The sequence below is a fragment of the Pteropus medius genome, unplaced genomic scaffold, assembly GCF_902729225.1.
Source record: "Pteropus medius unplaced genomic scaffold, Ma_sr-lr_union100, whole genome shotgun sequence".
NCBI classification, from domain to species: Eukaryota; Metazoa; Chordata; class Mammalia; order Chiroptera; family Pteropodidae; genus Pteropus; species Pteropus medius.
The window spans coordinates 3,137,004-3,157,558 of NW_024349519.1; the positions used below are offsets into that span (position 1 = coordinate 3,137,004).

The following is a 20,555-nucleotide window of genomic DNA, read 5'->3' on the forward strand; positions in this document are numbered from 1 at the left end:
AAGGAGATAATACCTAATTGAGTGGTTGAAAGGATTAAATGAGATATTTATATCTCAAGTGTTTAGCATAGTTGCTGGCAAGGAGTAGAAGCTCAATTCATCACTATTGAATCCAATTCAAAAAATGCTAGGTAACTGCAGTCTTTTGGGTGCATCAAAACTAGCAAGTAAGTTAAAACTAATCAAAAGGTAAACTTTCCAAACAAACATTGGTGAATATACGTTCTGCTTAATAAGGTAAACCATTTATACTAAATAAGCTTCCTCTAGGAAGGACGGAAAGGAGAGGAAGAACCAACTTTTTGATGACCTGTAGGATATTACTATGATGTGGGTAATATTAACCTTCTTCTTAACAAATTGGGAAAACAGGATTAGGCCAAAGTATGTGAGAGAAGCAATAAGTGTCAGAGGAAGAATTTGATCACAGGTCTGTCTGAGCTAGGCTGCCCATCATTTTGCCCTCTTCTGCTTGCCCTGATTGTTCAGTTTATCCGGTTTATTCAAGGGCATGCCTTCTAAATAGGGTTCTCAGGAAGCCACTGTTGAACTAATGAAGACCATTTACTGCCATTGGACGAGAATAAGGATTTTAGTCCCAAGGAGTGTGAGATTTGGTTGTCTTCTCATTTTTCCAGTGGTGATTAAAAAAAAAAGAAAAGAAAAGAAAAGAAAAAAAAAAGCAATAGCCACTCCATTACAGTGACTACTCACTCAGTCTGCCTGCCTGCCTGCCTGCCTGAAACGCTCCAGGTAGATTAATTTTTGAAGTATGATTCACCTCCCCTTTCCTGTTTTGATGGAACACGGAGACTGAACCATTCCTGTCAATAAAAAGCTCGAGTTTCCACCCTGCGAATTTGCGCTATGACAGTCTAATTGGCTGACGTGCAGGTGGGATTTCCTGTCGTCATTTTAAGGAAACAGAACTCTGCAAGGAATTGCCCAATTAAAAGAGGCTGAAACAAAGAGTGAGCAAAAGAAAACGAAACGGGCCCAGTTGCCCGGTCTCCTTCATCCTGCTCCCTCACTCTCACTGTCCCCCGGATTTGGAGCGCCTGGCAGAACCACGTGGGGGTATCCTGGCGGGGGACAATCAAGCCCCTTTGCGCCTAGGCCCGTACGATGAGCTCGGAAAATCCTTCGGGTCCTGTTACACCCCGTCCCCAAAACAGCTCCATAGCACAGATCTCGGGGAAGGCTGGCGGGGTCTCCGGGTGCTGGATCCGGAAGAGAGGAGGCACCTCCCACTGCAGGTTAAGGACAAAGGCTTTCCAAAGGTGCCCGCGCGACCCGCTGCCCCGGTTACTTCGGCCCCTTTCCCACCAACCCACGTTGTCTCCTGGCTGTACCCCGAGCCAACACACGGCCCCATCGCTGCCGGCACTGACAGCGGCTCTCGGGGTTGCTGGCGGACCAAGCCACTGCAGCGGCCATCCTCGTGCTGCGCCCTTCCCACAATGCAACTCCCCTTGCTCCCGTGGCCTGACTGGACTCTGGTGTACCCCAATGTGCACTCCCACCCAAGCGAACAGCCCTCTTCTCGGCCCACGCCTTCCTAGCCGTCCCATTCCATCCCCAAGGGCTCCCAGTCTCCAGCCGCCGCCGCAGCCCAGTTCTGGGCTCGCTGCCGGGTCCCAGAAGGATGTGGGGCAGGTGTCCAGGCCGCGCGCAGCCTCCACTCCTGGTGCCACCGTCAGTGTGCCCAGCACACGCACGCTCCGCACCACCCCCCCCTTCCCCGATGCTCAGTCACCGCCAGCCGGGGGCGCTGTATCCTCAGCGAGTGCGCGGAGAGGGAGGCAGCAGGCGCGGCCGCCAGCAGAGACACCATGTGACGGGCATTGCTCAGTGACATGCAGCTTTGGTTAAAGAGCGGGCGCGCGGTAGGGGAGGGGACGACGCACAGGACACGGAGGAATGGCCTGACTTTCTGCGTTAAACCATCACGAGCCATGGATGCGCAAGGGCAACGCGCCCCCCAGTAGGAGAATGACTACGATTCGAGACCCTCAGCGCCCGAGCGTGTCGCAGTAAGTGCGAGGTTGGCGGGCAGAATGTGGGTGGAGGGGGTGGGGGTGGGGCGGGGGAGACTGATGCAATCCGCCCCGAAAGGAGGAGGAGAGCCAGGAGAGCGCGGGCTGGGGCCGCCAAGCCACTCTGCCTGAAGGTCGCCGGGAACCTCCGCCCTTCATCTTCCTCCGAAATCCGCCAGGCCACACCAAGCTTCCCTGCCCAACCCTCGCTGACGGAGGCCACCTTTTCTCAGCAGAGGCAGCCAGACCTTGACACAAAGGACATCACACTGCTGGAGGAAAATCCGAAAGGGCGGACACCTTGACGTCTCTCCTTTTGCTACTTTTCCCTTTATTGCCGGAGGTAGGGTGATTTTCCTTACCCAGGAGAGCAGAGGAGAGGCGGCGGGAGGAAAGGGATGTTTTAGGTGTGTGAGGAGGAGGCGGTTAACGTAGAAGTCATCCATGCGAACGTGAAAGAAGCGGTGCGAGCCCTTGCCTTGCCGGGTGCGTTCGGTTTTCTTTTGGGAAAGAAAAAGTCCAGGTCCCCTGTTCTTCCGAACGTAAGCGGCAGCGTAAGGAGGCGCAGAGGCCCCGGATTTCACCTTTGCGTGGGCTATGACTTACTTTTTGGGTCTATTTTCGTAGTGGCAACGTGTGGCACCGGATCTGGTTAAATTATACGAGGGTCAGGGACCACGCGGGTCTGGAGGGATAGCGCAGCCGACTTGAGGGCGCGACTGTATACCCGAGAAGTGTTTGCATCCCGGGCATATGGGGAAATTTCCTGTATCTGCAGGGCCCAGTGGAAAGCGTGCGATGTCCTGCGGGTGTGTGTGTGGCGGGCTGGGTCTTGGAGTCTGGCCGCAGAGCGCGAGTAAACCCGAGCACATGTGCCTCCCCTGCCTCGAGCTCTGCCCCTCTCTCAGTAAGAGATGAGTAGGAGGATGTAGGGCGGAGATTGCTAAAGGATGCTGGCAGTGACTCACTGTCCTTTCCCGCCTTGACTAGATTCTTTCCAAAATGAGGAAGGGGAGAAGGAGAAATGCTGTTCTGGGAGCTGGGATCCCCTGAAGCTGGCTAACGAAAGGCCACCGCTTGCGCAGGGTGCGGGCGCAGACTGCCCTCGCCTCCACTCCACCTCCTCCCCGACCTGGCACCTTGCTCGTGTCCCTAAATGTTGCCACAAAAGGCCTTTAAACTCTCCATGTCAGTGCGGGGAGGAAAGCGCACCTCCGCCTTAGGGCGCGCCCCGGGGTGCCCCGCGTCCAATCCGCCTCCCAGAGTGTCGGGCTCCTCAGCACCCACTGGGACCCCAGATAATATGGGCGCTGCTTCCCTGCAGAATTGCCTGCCCCTGGGTTTGGGCAGAACAGTAGTCAGAGAAGGTAGAAGTGCATATGGCGGCAAAAGGAATTTCGCGGTAACAGCGTCACGGCGTTTCGGTTTGCCTTTCACAGGCTGTCTTCTACTGGGGAAGGTGGTGAACAGTTGAGAGTCCTTTGTGTCTCACTCTGCGATGCAGACCCAGTTTTTATCGCACTGTTTTTCCGGTGGAAACCTAACTGCCGCCAGGATCACCTACTTTCTCAGACGAATCCATGGTGATGTATGTAGTTAAGAGTAAAAAAGACCCTAGCGCTAGGAAATGGTATTTATGGATTTGACACCTCTGCAGTGGGTTTAATTTTTCTTTTTTTTTTTTTAATATAAGGGAGAGGAGAGACTAAATCTATGGTTTGCAGACTGCAGGGCCCAGCGAGGCTGTAATTTGTCACCTTGATAGAAAAAAATGTTGCAGCAACTCGTGCTTTTTCTGACGTCAGAAAGACAACGGAAATAAAACCTGAGCTAGGTGGCTGGCTGGTCTCATTGTTAAACATCTCACGCAGGGTGGGGACTCCTGAAATCTAGGCGGAACAGTCCAGTCAGGGCACTGGTCCCTGTGGGCCCCCCTGGATTTTGGTTTAGCCGCCATCTCAAGTGGCTTTACTCTTCAGTCACTTCAATTCTCAGTATGTCGCGATAGGCATCTGGAAAGCCTCCTAGTTTGATTTGAAGTCTTAACCTTGATGAGGTTTATCCGATTTTTTAAGAAAACATATTCAATAAATATTTCCTACTGAGGGCTTATTTTGTGGCAGGCAGCAACTAACAAAATAAAGTTCCTGCTTCTGTGAGGCTTCATTCTATTCTGGGTGAGTGTGTGTGTGTGGGGGGGGGACAAACATAAACACATGTATAAAAGAGTTTCAGATATTAGTGTGACGAAATAAAACATCATGTGGTGGAGGGTGCTTGAGATAGATGACCCTCTAGGAGGACGTGTAAGAGAGGGTGACATTTGTCCTGAGACTGGGAGGCCAGGCATCCGAATATTGCTTGTCTTTTCCTTCCTCAGGATGATACTTGAAGGCAAAACCAATTTTACTCATCACTGTTCCCTGGATGTCCAGCACAGAGTAGCTACTTAATAAATGCCTGTTGGATTGAGATCTTGGCCAATCTCTATGTCATTTACCTCTTTATGCTATTGTTGACCAGTCCTTTCTTTCTGTATCTCCTTATTTGTTCCCCTTCTCTTAAGTTAAAACATTAATCTTTTTCTATTCTGCTTCTCTCTCTCTTCTGAGCAATTACCAGGCCCCTTTTTTAAAAATTAATTAATTAATTAATTAATGGTGACATTGGTTAACAAAATCCAATAAGTTTCAGATGTACACTTTAACAGTAAGGCATATATATATATTTACACTATGTGTTCACTTCCCATAGTTAGATTTCTTTCTGTCACCACATATTTGACCCCCTTTAACCCATCTGCCTCCTCCCTCCCTACATCCCCTACCCTCTGATAACCACTAGTCTATAGTCCATGTCCATGTTTGTTTGTCTTGTTCATTTGTTGCTTTTAGGTTTATATTCCACATATAAGTGATATCATGCGATTTTCAACTTTTTCAGTCTGGCTTATTTCGCTTAGCTTGATTATCTCAAGGTCCATCCATGTTGTCGCAAATGGCAGTATTTCATCTCTTCTTATGGCTGAGTAATATTCCATTGTATATATGTACCACAGCTTCTTTATCCAATCATCTATCGTAGGACACTTTGGTTGCTTCCATGTCTTGGCCACTGTGAATAGTGCTGCTATGAACATCGGTGTGCAAATATCTTTTGGGATATGGGTTTTCAAGTCTTTGGGGTAAATATCTAGTAGAGGGATTGCTGGATCATATTTACCAGGCCCTTGTAAACCTGTTTATCTCCATTCCCACTGCTCAAGTCCAAGTGTCTGTCACCTGACCTAGACATGGCAATTCAAGTAGTGTGTTGTGATATAAGAATCATGAAACAGACATGGAGGTGCCCTGAAGAAACCAGAGCTCAGGGAAGATGTAAGTCCAGCACGTGGTAAAGAGTGAAGTAGCTAATTGATGAGTTATAAGGACTTTCTAGTTGGTTTCCTCCATATCAACTTCTGCTCCCCAAATTCAATCTCAACACTTCCATGAGATCTGTATTTCTAAAACTCAGTTCACATTTCTTTAATGACCCTACTTCTAGAAATCTTCAGTGGGTTTCCATTGCCTGTAATTAAAGTATAAATTCCTTAAGCAGGCACTCAGGACCCTCCACAATATGACTCCTCGCCTCTTTCCATCTCTTTGTCCTAATTCACCCCGTGCCTTCCCTGTCACTCTTATGCCTCAACATCAGTGTCAATTCCAGATTGGAATGCCTACTAAAATCCTATATATTTGTGAAGGCATAACTCAAATGCCAATTTTCTGCCCCTTCAGATAAGCGTTCACTGATCACCTCTTAGCATTTTCATAAAGATTTGTTTATTGTTTACTTTTTGCACTATCTTCACTACAGGTGATGGAAGGCAGAGGATAAAGCCATTGGCTTTGAGTCAAATGTAAATACAGTCAGCCTTTGGTATCTTGTGGCTCTGCATCCCTGGATTCAATCAACTGTGGATCAAAAATATTTTTTTAAATGTTACATTGTTGCTGATATGTACTATGTAGTTATGGCTACTTTGGTTACATCTATTTTGAACATGTATAGACTTTTTTTCCTTGTCATTATTCCCTAAACAATATAGGGTAACAACTATTTATATATCATTTACATTGCTCTAGGTATTATAAGTAATCTAAAGATGATTTAAAGTATTTGAGAGAATGCGCTTAGGCTATATACAAATATTACACCATTTAATATAAGGGACTTGAGCTTCCATGGCTTTTGGTACTCAAAGGGGTCCTGGATCCACTCCTGGGATATTAAGGGATGACATTCCACTCTAGGGACTTTGAGCAAGTTGTTTAACATCTCTAAACCTCAGGGTTGGTTTTTTTTTTTTCATTTGTTTAATGAGAATTATAAAATGATGATGATGTTGATGGCAGTAGTCGTTCCCATCTTATTCAGTTATCCTGAAGATTTAATTAAGATAATGGATGTGAAAAGTGCTTGGCATGGTGTTAGCACTCTATATATATTGAATTAAAAGGGACTTCAGGTTTCTCATCTATCAGAGGAGGTGGGGAAAGTTGATCATTAAAGTTCCCCTTACCTCTGCTATTCTATGACTACTTAATCATTTAAAAATACTTTTCTGAAAATAATATCTTGATGGAAACTACAGGAATCTTTTCAGTCTCTGCAAGAATATGCATCTGTAAAAGGTGGTGTGGGGGCGGGGGAAGTATGTGCATGGAAGTAAGCACATTCAAAGTCACATCATATACTTCAGAAAAGCACAGCTTAGAACGGTGACCCTAAACTGAGTTATTGTTATACTTATTTCTGAAATTTCATTACATTGTATTAATTGTTTTTCTAGTGACCAGTTGTGTGTTATGTTAGGGTTACTTACTAATAGTAAAGGAATTCATTGGTTAGGCATGCACCATCGTTTGGGGAAACTTGATCTCTTTTTCAAGTGAAGTTACAATGTGTCTTTGCCAATAACTAGCTGGGTACACTTGGGCAACTCATTCAACATTTTTATGCCTCATCTTCTCATCTGTCCAATGCTAATAATAGTATCTGAGCTGCCTAACTCACAGAGTTGGAAAGATACAATGAGAACAGTGCCTAGAAAATCTTTGAACAAATTAAAGGAATTATTCATAACGATAATCATCCAGAGTCAAAGACACTGCTAATGTTTTGAGGTTGGGTTTAGATTAGTGATTCTCAACTCTGGCTTCACAGAAGACTTACCTTGAGGTCTTTTAAAACCTATGAATGTCCAGACACTATTTTCAGAGATTCAGATTTAGTTGGCCCGGGGTAGAGCCCAGATATGAGAATCAAAACAAATAAACAAACAAACAACAGAAATAACAACAACAACTGAAAAAAAAAATCCACCAGGGATAATTCTAATATTCAGTGGTTCAGATTTAAAAGCAGACAAATCAAAATCAGAAATTAAATGAAGACTGTCATATGTTATTTGATAAAGTCTTAGTAATGCTAAATCATGATGACTTTTCCCTTGATGGACTAAACTAACCAGTTGTAGACATCATGGAGCCACAGCCTCAGGTTACAATTTATAACCTGAATTTCCCCAGGCATAGAAGCCTACCCAGTGATACAGCCAGGGCCACATAAAGATTTAATGTGTGGATCTCAGTTTCCATCTCTCAGGAGTGACAAAGAAGATTGGAAAAGAAAGAGATAATGGAAAGCAAAAGAAAGGGGATAGGCTATGGCCCAGAGGTTTGGGAGGAGGAGACTCTGAGTGGGAGAGAGATGGGACAGAGTACAGAGAAAAAGTTGTTTTCTTTGTTGAACTGGTTTTGTTTAGAATGCAAACTGATGGCTATAGAACTAAATGAAGCCCGTGGGCATGTTTTGTGTGACCTATACTCTCTTTTAAAATTGTGTAGAATTAGTTGTCAATTTTAAATATCAGAATTTCATTTAAAATCTGAATCTCTGGAAATTTTTGGAAAAAAAAAAGAATCAAAGGACCTAGCTTTTTTCCTACTGAAATAGATGGGACATGTGTTCTCCAGTTCTTTATGCCCAATATGTTTTGCTCATTTATCTTACCTACCTGGGCCCTCGCTGCATTTGTTTTTAACCCTTAGTATAAATCTGTAGATCTTATTTTTTATTTTTATTTATTTTTATTTTTTTAGGCAAAGCAACTCTTGGTTGACCTCACAGCATGAAAAGACCTTGTTGGCTTACAATCTCTTTTTTTTTTTTATTTTATTTTTTACGCCTACAGCACCTTTTAATTTTATTTTTTACGCCTATAGTCTTTCTAGGTGGTCTCCCATCCAAGTAGTAACCAGGCCCAACCCTGCTTAGCTTCGGAGATGAGACAAGACCGGGCTTGTTCAGGGTAGCATGGCCATAGACTAAATCTGTAGATCTTAATGCTGGCTGCACATTAGGATACCTTGACAAACACTTATAATATCCATGTTTTGATCCCATCCAAGGCCAATCAAATTAGAAACTGGTGTGTGTTGGGGGCGGGGGGGAGGTTATCATTATTATTATTTTTAAAAGCTCTTGAGGTGATTCCTATTTCTAGTCAGTACTGAGGATTACTAGTCTAAGTTACCTATTCAAAAGATTTGACTACAAGCCCATCACCTTATCTCTGAAAGTGATCCATTAAGAAATAGTCTATAGAATCATAAATTCAGAGGACTCAAGAACTGGGGGAGACCTTTGAGAGTACATCAGTTAATCTGCCCTTCCTATTTTAAGGTGAGAAGACAGAGCCCAGAGAGAAGGAAAAACAAACAAACAAACATATTCAAAGACTATAACATCATCCAGTATTGGATTATACCATGTTTTATTATGTTTTCTCTTTTCAAATAAAGGCATATGTTAAAATGGTTCTTTTTATAAATGATCCTCTTTGCATGCATCACTTTGTGGTGCTTTACAATTCTTATTATTTCTGTTTTTCCTAGGATGTTTTGTTGGGAGTTAACTGTCATAGCTTAGCCAGGGCTTAAAAACAAACTCTCATTCGCTGTTTTTAGTTTAGTTCTATAGCAATCCTTCATCAGGGATATCATTAGAGCAAAAACATACATATGCAAAGAAAAAGAATTCTCTCATAAGCTGAAATATTCCAAGCTGTTTTCAACTGTATAAGTTTTTAGTGATTATTTAAATCTATGGATTTTTAGTTGATGAGGAAGATTTTTTAATTTTGAGGTATTTACACTGCTCAAATACACTCACTAGTCTAATTAAGCTTTAATAAAAAAAAAATGTAATATACAGTCTGTCCTTCTATACCCTGAGTTACATATTGAATGCATTAACTTCTGGAGTTTATCAATATTTTCTGCCTTAGAGAAATCACAATAGTTTCAAAACATCTGAATATGGGTAGGTTAATTCCCAGACATCATAGGCTGAGCATATTGATAACAGACATTTAAAAGATCATATGGGTACCTGAACAGAAGAGGAATTATGAGGCTGTAGAAGCAGGTGTTGGGATACAGTGAACAAGATAGGACACAGGGGACAATCTGTCCAAGGAAGTGAGCAGCTCATCTCCCTGCTTCACACAGAAATGATTAGTCCTTATTCCTTGGTGGTCTTCCTTAAACACAGGGTTTCTCTCCCTTGGCACTGCTGACATTTGGGGCTGGATAACTCTGTTGTGGAAAGCCGTCCTGTGAATTATATGATGTTTAGCAGCATCCCTGACTTATCACCTCTAGAAGATGTCCAAAAATGTCACCAGGCATTGCCAAATGTCCCCCAAAGGATAGGGGGCAAAACTGTCTCCAGTTGAGAACCACTCACTGCTTTAATGTAAGGCTTTCTAAGGACTTTTAGAAATCATGCTAGGATTCTTAACATCCCAGGAATAGTGGCCAGAATATTAAACAGTAAATACCTTCCGTTTATATAGTACTTTACAATTTTAAATTCATTTTCACATAATTTTCACATGCACAGGTCAAATGTAAAAGAAATTAAGTGGCAATCTCCATGTAAACTATTAGGTGGGGCTATACAATATGTTGCTTCTTTTATCTTCCCATTTTTGTTTTGTTTTCTTGAGAAACTGTGTTTGTGAGGATTGCTGATACATTACCTGCAGACATACCATCATAGCTTTCTTTTTAAATTTAGTCATCACCATTATTAATATATTTACTATCTCCATGGGCTAGGGAGCTATGAGGTCTATGGTCCCTGCCCACAAAGAGCTGAAATTGTAATCAGGGAAAAGGATAACTACATAAAAGATTATTAAGCTATATAAGAACCCTTGCTAAAGCCAATGAGTAATCTATACAGATATGCTATAAGAATTCATCACAGGTAAATACTCAATCACTGATCAGTCATTGAAGAAAGACATCACAGAGAAGCGTAATTTGAAATTGAAAAACAAAAAGCATGCAAGCAAGCTGAGCTTTGAAAAAAATGTACTTAAGTAGATGTGGGCTTGATGAGAAGCAGGGGTGGGAGCGTATGTTCAGGGCCAAGAGAATGGTGTGAACATAGCAGAAAACTGCATAAGAGTATCTCCATTGCAGGAATGGAAGGTTCAGGATGAATGTCATGGGAAAGAAAAATTAAAGAGATAGTTATGAGCAATCTGGGCTTTGAATTTGAGGTTCAAGAAATTAGACTCCATCCTGTAGATATTAGGAGCAGTTATGTTTGGCAAGGGGGGAAGAGGAATGTGCAAGACATGTATTTTCAGGAAGAGCCTGTGTCTGTAGATGGGAGAGGGGAGGGATCAGTAGATAGCATGGAGGAAAGTGACTGTCAAAGTTAGGATGGTGGAGTTGAAAGGAATGAGAGGAAGGAAAGGGACATTATGAAAGAATGTTGATAGGACTTGGTGACTGATTAGATACGAGGTAGCTTTAGAGCGATATCCGGCCAGAGTCCAAGCAGAGTGATGAGAATGAATGTTCTCTTTAACAGAAATAGAAAAGTTGATCTGTGAGGTCAGGTGATATGTTCAGTTAGGCATGTGGAGTTTGAGGTAATGGCAGACATGCACGTGGAGAAGTCCAGAGAGCAGCTGTAGTCTAGAAAGAAATTTTGTGGAAATTTTTCTGAGCAGGAAAGAACTTGAGAGATCATCTCCCTCCAGTCTTCTCATTTTACAGATGAAGAAACATGTGGCATGTTAAGTGACGTTATCATTATCAAGTCGTATTTATGAGAGAGATCCTATTTCGTAATGCAAAGGAATTCTAGTTTTATAATATGGAAAAGCCTAGGGGAAAAATCTGAAGGATGTCCTGTGGGATGAACATGACACAACAGGCTTGAAACCTTAAAAAGGAGAGAATTTAGAATGTGTGGAGGAAAGCGTGGAGGACCAAAGAGCCATCCTACACTAAGGGCGGGAGGAGGAAGGTAGCTGGAAAAGGAGGCCAAGAAGCAGCACTTAGGAGGATGCGGTGAGGAGCAAGTCGGTGGAGGTCACTAAAAGTGCTCCATGCTCTGGAAGGAGGTGAAGACAAGGAAAAGACCCTCTTGTCTTGATTAGGAAGTAGTAGCAAATCATAGTCACAATAACTTAAAAGAACCAGGCCAGGCACTGCCGTATGTGCTGCACATGGGCCCAACTGTGGAATCGTTATAACAATCATATGAGGTGGTTATTACTTTATCTCTATTTTATGGAAGAGGAAACTGAGGTGAAGAGGAGGTAACCTACTTGCTCAGGGTCACACAGCTCCTAAATGGTAGAGCCAGAATCTGGCAGTTGGGCATGGTTTTAGGGGAGTGATGAGGACAGGAGCAAGTTGTTCAGACTTGGCAATAAGGAGAGGAGGGGCAAATAGTAGTTCAGGGTTCTAGACAAGGTTACTTTCCAGACACAGAGCTGAGAGCAACTGACAGAAGTTGGGGAAGCCAGCAGAGAGGAAATAGGACTCTGATAACAGGGTCCTAGCAGAGCTGGGACCACTAGCGTTAGTTAAGCTGTAAGTCTTGAGTAAGAAGAGAGAAAACACCTATTCTTGTGAGATTGCCTACCAGCTCTCAGCCTGTTCACTATCAAAGGCCATTTTCATTATTCCCCACCTTTCAAGGACCCCAGGTTTTCAAAGATTTTGAGTATCAATTTTATTATAATTAAGTATAATTTATATGCAATGCAACATTCAGATCTTAACAATACCGTTTAATGAGTTTTGACTACAACTTTATTAATTCACTTTCCATTATTATTATTCGAATATACGTAAAACTGCCAAGTAGAATCTAGGATTATCACATCAATCTAGCCAAAAGCAAGGAGACCTGAGATTTTAGTTAGCCTATTTAGTCTGTTTGAGGCTTTTAGAAATATAAAAAAAGCAGCTCATAAATCCATATTATTACTATCTAAGAAGAGCCCAGTGATCCAAAGACCCCAAATAGGTAAACAGGCTCAGTCAGTTATTGGAAGAGATGGTACAAAGAATAGGACTATACTTAGCCTTAAGCTTAATACTTTTTCAAAACCACTGACCTGGCTATCATGACTGATTCTCAGGAGTTGAGCTAGGAGAGGTGTGATTTTATTAGTTTTTCAGAATAAAAACTCACAGTGATTCATAATAATTTTAAATTAAGTGAACGTGACTGGATATTTAGTGGTATTAAAGAATTCTTGTGATTTTTTTACGTTTGGTAGTGATATAGTAGTATTGTTTGAAAAAAAGAGTTCTTATCTTTTAGAGATCTATGCTGAAATATTTACAGATGACTCGTCTGGGATCTGTTTTAAAATAATTCTACGTGATGGGGGGAGAGGGCGGTAAAACCGCAACAAAACTGGCTTGAATTGATAATTGTTGAAGTTGATACATGGGGTTTATTTTTCTAGTCTGTCCACTTTTATATTTGTTTTAAAGTTCCCATAATAAAAAAGTTAAGAGAAATAAAAAATAAAGAATATTAATCAGGGTTTAGTATAACAGAAATCTTTCTATGTATGTTAAGCAAAAGGGATTAATACAGGGAATTAAGTGCTCATAAAAACATTAGAAGAATTGACATAGCAGGCTCCAGGCTCAGCCTCTAGGAATAATTACCAAATTATCACCATTCAACTTTCCTGCTAAGGAAAACTGCTACTTGTGCCTCCATCAGGAAGTTGGCAAACCAGGAAGCTCGTTTCTCATTGTCTTAACTACATGCCAAATCTGATTATCAGGAATCCATAGCCACAATTGTTGGCTCCAGTGCTATCTGCTACACCTACTAGAATAGTACAAGCAAAATGGATGCCTTTCTCCCACCACCTTGCTCTCTGATTGGTGGAATCTAAATCATATCTAGTACTCTAGCCACAAAGGAATATGGGACATGTAGTTTTCAACTTTCCATCCTCTAGAAAGAAGTGAGGACAAATATTAAGTGGGCCAATCTACCACAAAGTATATTAGCAATTGAAATTGTATTTTTGCTTATTCATCCCAAAAAGTAATTTTGAACAATGTTTAAGTTACAATATAGTCTTTGGTTTGGTTTTTCCACTATGATCTTTTAATCAGTTTTTACTAAACCTATAAAACCCCCTATTACTCAAGAACACATACAGTACCTTGCTCCCTTTACTGCAGGCAGACTCATCTGATTGGTGCACATTTGACCTCCATGTCTTTGCTTGTGCTGTTCCCAGTACAAGTGGTACCTTCCGTATCCCCCAGTCTAAATCCTACCTGTTTTTAGACATCGTTCAAGTCCTACCTCTTTGTAAAACCTTACTTGATTTCTCGAGGCCCCATTTACTTTCCTTTCCTCCCTCCCTCCTTCCTTTCTATAGATACATATGTATATATGTCTGCTCTGAAACCTTTCTGGACGTGTTCTTTATTCTGCCACATAGTTTGGTCTATCATGCAAATGTTTTATGGTATACTGTCACTTTATATGGAATGGACTTGCTTGGTTAAATAGGCTCTAAGCAATGTAAGCCCAGATGAATTTGTCTGTATATCTTCTCTTTTGATACTTAACACCATGAAGAGTAAAGGAAAAATTTATGTATTTTATCTTGGTACTATTAGTAAAGCGTACCAATAAGCCCACAAAGATGATAGTGTTTGTTTAAGAGTACTTCACAATTATGGTAAAGGGTCAGAAATGTTCTGTGCCAATTTGTAATACAAACATTGAGAGATAGTAATTATGATTGAGTTAACATCAAGATCTTCACATAATGGTCTACAGCCATGCCACCCTGAACGTGCCCAATCTTGTCTGATCTCGGAAGCTAAGCAGGGTCAGGCCTGGTTAGTACTTGGATGGGAGACCACCTAGGAATACCAGGTGCTGCAGGCAATTAAAAAAAAAAAACTTCACATAATGACTCCATTCAGCTTTTTAATTAATTATATAGTCCGACAAGTGCTTCAGTCTTTCAGTGAAACTATAATTCTTTATTTCTTGAACTCCACCTGCACCTCCTGCCTCTTTGCCATTGACCATGTTCTCTTTCACTAACAAGCCTCAGTTCAGGCCCCATCTCTGCCTGTCAATCTCCTGTCCACCAAGCAGTGTGGCTGTCAGTAGTAACAGGTTGGATATCAATTTATGGCACAGTCAAGCAGTTAAGCAATCATTAGAAGTAATGTGTAGACTCGTGTTTGCTGACATAACTCAGGATAGGGGACCATATCTTAAGTGAAAGAATGTTTTAAAACTTTATGGTATGATTTCCATTTTTATAAATGTATACATATTTTCATTTAACAGATATTTACTGAGTGCCTACTGTGTACCAGGCGCTATATCTATATGCATAGAAAAACTCTGGAAGGTCATACTCCAATACATATGCAGTGATTGTCTTTGCTTGCTGAGATAACAGGTGACTTTTTTTTTTTTTACTTGTCTCCTCCTTCATTTACAAACTTGTATTTTCTACAAAATCTTATATTATTTATTAATAAGAAACTAATGTGTTTTTTAAAAACTTCTTAAAAATGCTTACAGTGTAATGCTGCATGAGAAAAAGTAGGTTAAAAACAGTCTAAAATCCCAATGTGAAATAAAGGGGGCGGGTAGGAGAGGAAGCTAGAGAGGGATAAAAAAGGAAAAGAAAAGAGAAAAAGAAGATAAGAAGAAGAGAGGAAATATGTCAAAATTTAACAGTGGTCCATTTTTGGGTAGTGGGATTTCTTTTGCAATGCCTGTTCTAAAGATTCTACGGTGAGCATATATTAGTTTTAGAATAAAAAATTTTTTTTTCTTTTTTCAAGAGCCAGTCCAAATGTGACTTTTCTATGAATTTGCCTCAGATCCCTGAATCTGACCTTTTTCAAACTTTTTAAATCCCTTCATCGCCTAGCACTCAATAAATATATGATAAATTGAATGGATAGTATTTTCTAAGTGTGGCCTCAATCTTAGTGACACCTGTTAATTTTCCCCATTTTCCAGTTTTTATTTTCAAGAATAAGTTAAATTTCAGATGTTATTTCACAACAATAAAAATTTATTCTTAAAAAAGAGAGAGGAGATTAAGGACACAACACACAGACAGTGGAAAGACCATGTGAGGACACAACAAGAAGGCAGCTATCTGCAAAGAGGGAGGCCTCAGAAGGAGGCTTGGACTTGCTCTTGGACTTCTAGCTTCTAGAACTGTGGAGAAATTAATTTCTCTTTAAGCCAAAGGAAAAAAATATTGTATGTGATTAACTTAGTCCTGGTATTTGCCCAATACTGACATAATTTTAGTGGCCAGGACTTCCTGTATTATTTTTATTCTTTTCCATTTTTGTCCACTTTTTAAAAAATGGCTACTTTTATGTATATATGTTTACATTTATATATGCAGATATATGCTATTTATTTGTTTATATATGTGAATGTATATATAAACAAATATGTGAATATATATATAAACAAATAAATAGCATATATCTGGATATATAAATATACATATATAAATATACATATAAATATATATATATATATATATGTGTGTGTGTGTGTGTGTACATACATGTATATTGATATGAAAGTTTAAATTCAAACAGTGGACTCCAGAGCTATTGTTAGTCAACCTTTTCTCTCCTCAGAGCGCTTTTGTCTAGTGCCCTATTTCCTACCAGTTTATAGAGAGGAAAGACTCTTTAACCCATATTGGAAACATCATCTACTAAATTAGCTTTCTACCAGCACTGGAGTATCAATTCAGTAGCCTCTGAGGGAGCCATACAGGAGAGAGCCAGTGTGGCAAGATGCTTAGAAATTACCCAGCCTACTCCATCTGAGCAGGTTTCATCAAATGGGGTCAAAGAGTGAGGGTGGGGTTCAACCTTTTTAACGCATTTCAACTTTTGCAAATAAAAGACAGGCTGTACACACCTCTGCTGTATGAAGGTTTTAAAAGCAATTAGAAATGGCCCTGTCTCTAGTACTACCGTCCTGGCTACATGAAGCAGCCACAAGCTGCCAGGCTGGCTTTATACCAGGAGTTCGCGGAGCTCACATCTCTCTGTCCTGGCTTCCTGCTTTCCAGAAGAGGCCCTGCCCTGCAAGAAGGGGGAAGCTCCTGGAACCTGAGGTAGTAGAGAGTATTTATGTTGTGGAAATCGTAAAGGATCCTTTAACCAGGGAAGTTTCGTTCTAGGCAGGGGACTTTATGAATAAACAAAAATAGTGTGTGGCCTATCTGTGGGGAGAAGAAAATTCTGGAAAATGTACATTATAGGGTACTTTCTTTGGGTCCTGAAAATATCAATTAGCAAAATACTTCTTAGGATATACTAGGATACTTAGATGGACATATTGATGTTTTGACTCTTAACTAGATTACAGTCATCTCATAGAATTCAGTATCAGGTAAAATATCTAAATGTCATCCAATTACTAATGGAGGTAAAAAAAAAAAAATCTCATTGACATTCTGCTTCATTCCATGGTCCCCATCACCTCACTGAGATTCTATCAGTGAAGCTCCTGCACATATAGAGGCCTGGCTTTTGAAATTGCCTTTCTCTCTCTTGCTACCTGCTTTTAGATTTGGGATGTTGTGTGTCTGAAAACTCTTCTTCTTCTTTTCATACTATTGGTGACCCCTTAGAAACTTAAATAGCAGTCATTCACATGGGGGAAAATGTGAACTCTGCAAATCTTTTGTTTCTGATGAGGAAATATAGTTTCAGGTGGATTAACCTAAATCTCCTTGAGTATGAATTTTTAATTCCCTAATTCCCTGACATAGAGTAATTTCATTGAAGAGATTGATTTAATCTCTTGCAGTTGATGGATAAACTATTCACTAAATTTCAAAACACAGATTTGTTCCCTGCTACTTGACCTCTGGGTTGGGTAGTTGATCCCTCATGATGCCATTTATTGAGGATTTGCATTTTTATTAAACTGGGATTGCTAAGTCAGAGGTGCTTTTGAGGCTCTGCAGTGTGTACCCAGCTATATGTGTGCGCCCTGTGGTCTGAAGTATTAAAATAATGGAATCGCTTTCATATCTGTATTGCCTGCAACTGACATGGTATTCCTATAAATGTGAGCATAAAGATTATGGGACATGACTCATTTTATAGTTAAAAATGGAGGGAAATTTAGAACCGCTATAACTTGATGTACAAAGGTTGCTTTTAATATATTGAGTAGCGAAATGTAAAAGTTGCATTATCAGTAAATTAACTATTTGTTTACTTCTAAGTTTTTTTTTTTATTTTTGTATTCAGTTGATATTTATTAAGTACCTACTGTATCCCAGACATTGCATTAGGAGTGTAGGATATGACAGTGAATAAAACAAAGTCCCTGCCCTAATGGAACTTACATTCTAATGAGGGGAAAGGATACAGACAATAAAAAATAAATAAGTAAATATAAAGTATGTCATAGTGATAAGTGCTAATGGAGAAAATAATGCAGGATAATGGGGATAGAGAGTGTGGAGAAATTGCTATTTTTATGTATAATACTTTTATGTAATCTTTCTAAAGGTAGCTTTACCTTTGTCAATAAATATTATTTTAAAACATTATTTTTTTTGTTTTCATATACATTCTCTTATATGGATGTATATACCCTACCTACATAACTATTCCCTTCTTGTTGGGCATTTATAATAGTTTCTTTTTAATCAGTGGTGATATTCATATGTTTAACTGTTTTTCATTCTATTGTATTTTAGGGGTGTCAAGCTTATATTTTTGCTGCTATCTACTTGTAAATACATTCAGAACAGGAGAATTTGGATAAATTTTTTGACTACAGGTACTTTCTAAACATGATGCATTTCAAAAGTGGACTCGAATTAACTGAGTTGCAAAACATGACAGTGCCTGAAGATGATAACGTCAGCAATGATTCCAATGATTTCACTGAAGTAGAAAATGGTCAAATAAATAGGTGAGTATTTTTCCACTAACACTTTCTATCCAATAAAAGAAATGTCTCTAAAATATTATTCTGATCTTCAGTTATTCTCTTGAATTATTCATTACTAAAGTTATGCTCCATTTGAAGGTGTAATTTGAATTTCTTATGTGACATCTGTTGGGCATAGGCTGCAATAGCAGATGAAGCAAATAGGAAAGTAATTTATTCATCCTTTCAAATCTTTCAATTGAGTCTAGTAAAAATGTATAAAGACATTGGACCCCACCCAGCCCTAACTTTTGAAAAGCTGTGTGTTTTTGGATTACACAGACTATCGGAATTTTATTCCATCCCATATCTAAATGTGTACTACAGTCATTTGACCTGGCCCACATTTTAATCAAGAAATGGTCAAAGTTGCATTTACCAATATTCCAATGTTAAAACTACAAATACATCATGACAAGCATTATTTGTAAAATGGATTTTAAATAATAGTAACAGTAGTTGAGCCCAAATGGCTCTATGAGAAACTATAGTAGAGAAATAGTACATGAAACAGAAAGAAAATTAAAGATACTACGAGTGTGAGGAGATAGAGGCAGATGGGAAAGAGTGCTGGCCTAGGAGGCTCTTGGCCTCAGCATGTCCCTTCCAACTCTTGGGTTCTGTTTCTTAAGTTTCCAGAGTAGGGCCAAATGTCTTTATTATTATTTTTTAAAATGATTTGGGGCATTCTCTGGCCTACTGATTTTATAGCCAGCTTGTGTGGATTCCTTAGCAGGATGCTCTCTAGCTTGGGAGTTAGTGGTACAGGTTGTTTGAAGCATGAGGCCTTCTAAGAGGCTAGGAGTAGAGCGTGGAGTACATAGGACTACTTATTAGAACACCAGTGATGCTACACTTTTTCATGTGGGGTGTCAAAAGAAAACTGGTGTGGAGGAAGATGAAAACATTATGTCACCTAAGCAAGCATCTTCGTAGAAAGCATTTCTGATAGTCCTGTCTACATCGTGATATATAGTGTATACATAATTGAAAGTTCAACAGAGGACTTTGCTTCCATCATTTACATATACTCAGAAGTTTCAGCCCTGTCTCTCCTCTTTTTCTCTTCCTTAAATGTTTTTAGAGGTTAAGTCTCCAACCCAGACACTTCCTTGTTATCATCCAAGTATCATTTACTGTGTTGTGATGTTTCTTATCGTTGGACTCAAGTTTACTGCTGACACATTTTCTGAGTAATTGTTAATAATAACGACCATTTTTTTGACTGCCAGCTGTTTTTACATATATTGCCATTTATCCTAATAGTATCGTGAAAAGTATTCTTTTGCAAATAAGGAAAAGTTTTAAATTTAGTTTATAAATAAGGAAACTCAGAGAAATAAAGCTGAATCTCAGAGAAATAAAATAACTTGCCCGAGGGTATACGCAGGTCTGTCCAAAATCCTTGTCTTTCTACTCTATCCTGCTGCCTCTGATTATAATGCTCAGGCATTAGTGAAAAAAGACAGTCCTTTACTAGTTTTGTTAAGCTCTACCAGTGCTAATTTATGCTCTGAACTCCTGGAGTGTTCTGAAGTCACTGCTGACTTCCACTTAACAGTGCATAAGATTCCAACCATTTCATAAGTAGGACACTTTGGTTTTATAATGAAGCTTCATTCCCAAAGCAATGCAGACCTTGAGGACCTTAAAATAAGAGTCATTTATAGTAGCCAGTTTAGAATCTGAACTTGATCTTAAAAAGTCTTTCTTACTAATAATATCAAGTTTTTGAGGAGATTACCACTTGCAGTAGGTGGAAGCACCCATTCTAGCCCCCGACTCGGGCACTTGGGCACCTTGCCCAGTGAGCTCATTTCCCCCTAGGCTATGACTAAGGCAATGAGGTGGTACAGCGGGATTGCTGTTGGGTGTTGACCACTTGTTTTGCAGAATTTGGTTCCACTGTTGCAAATGCAACGTGATGCATTTATTTCTTAGTTTATTTTAGCCCCCGCCTCTTTCACTGACTCAGTTAATGAATTTTGCTTCATTTATGGCTCTGGGACAATTAAAATGAAAAACAACATATTATGGCATGAAGCAAAAAAGGTAAATAAAAATCAAAAAAAGACCCCTACCATGATTCCTGCAAAAGCTACACCTAAATACTTCTCATTCTTTTTGCAGCTTTTTCACTTTGGTGAGAGG

General features: G+C 40.2%; 1 protein-coding gene and 1 pseudogene across 12 annotated transcripts in view; both read left to right on the forward strand.

The window, feature by feature from the left end:
• Positions 1 to 1,816: 1,816 nt before the first annotated feature.
• The window catches only part of SLC38A1 (solute carrier family 38 member 1), a 56,155-nt gene continuing 37,416 nt past the window's right edge, over positions 1,817 to 20,555 (forward strand). Inside the window, exons 1-5 of one of the 12 annotated variants that reach the window (XM_039882220.1) lie at positions 1,830 to 2,033; positions 2,270 to 2,379; positions 3,476 to 3,624; positions 14,748 to 14,862; positions 18,169 to 18,386. In XM_039882220.1, the coding sequence (XP_039738154.1) occupies positions 18,265 to 18,386 (122 nt within the window). In that variant the 5' untranslated portion in view covers positions 1,830 to 2,033; positions 2,270 to 2,379; positions 3,476 to 3,624; positions 14,748 to 14,862; positions 18,169 to 18,264. Of the gene's footprint in view, positions 2,034 to 2,115; positions 2,380 to 3,475; positions 3,625 to 14,747; positions 14,863 to 18,168; positions 18,387 to 20,555 lie in introns of those variants that run through there. The other 11 variants (XM_039882218.1, XM_039882219.1, XM_039882228.1 and 8 more) reach the window with 11 other exon arrangements.
• On the forward strand, positions 14,215 to 14,333 carry LOC120618828 (uncharacterized; annotated as a pseudogene).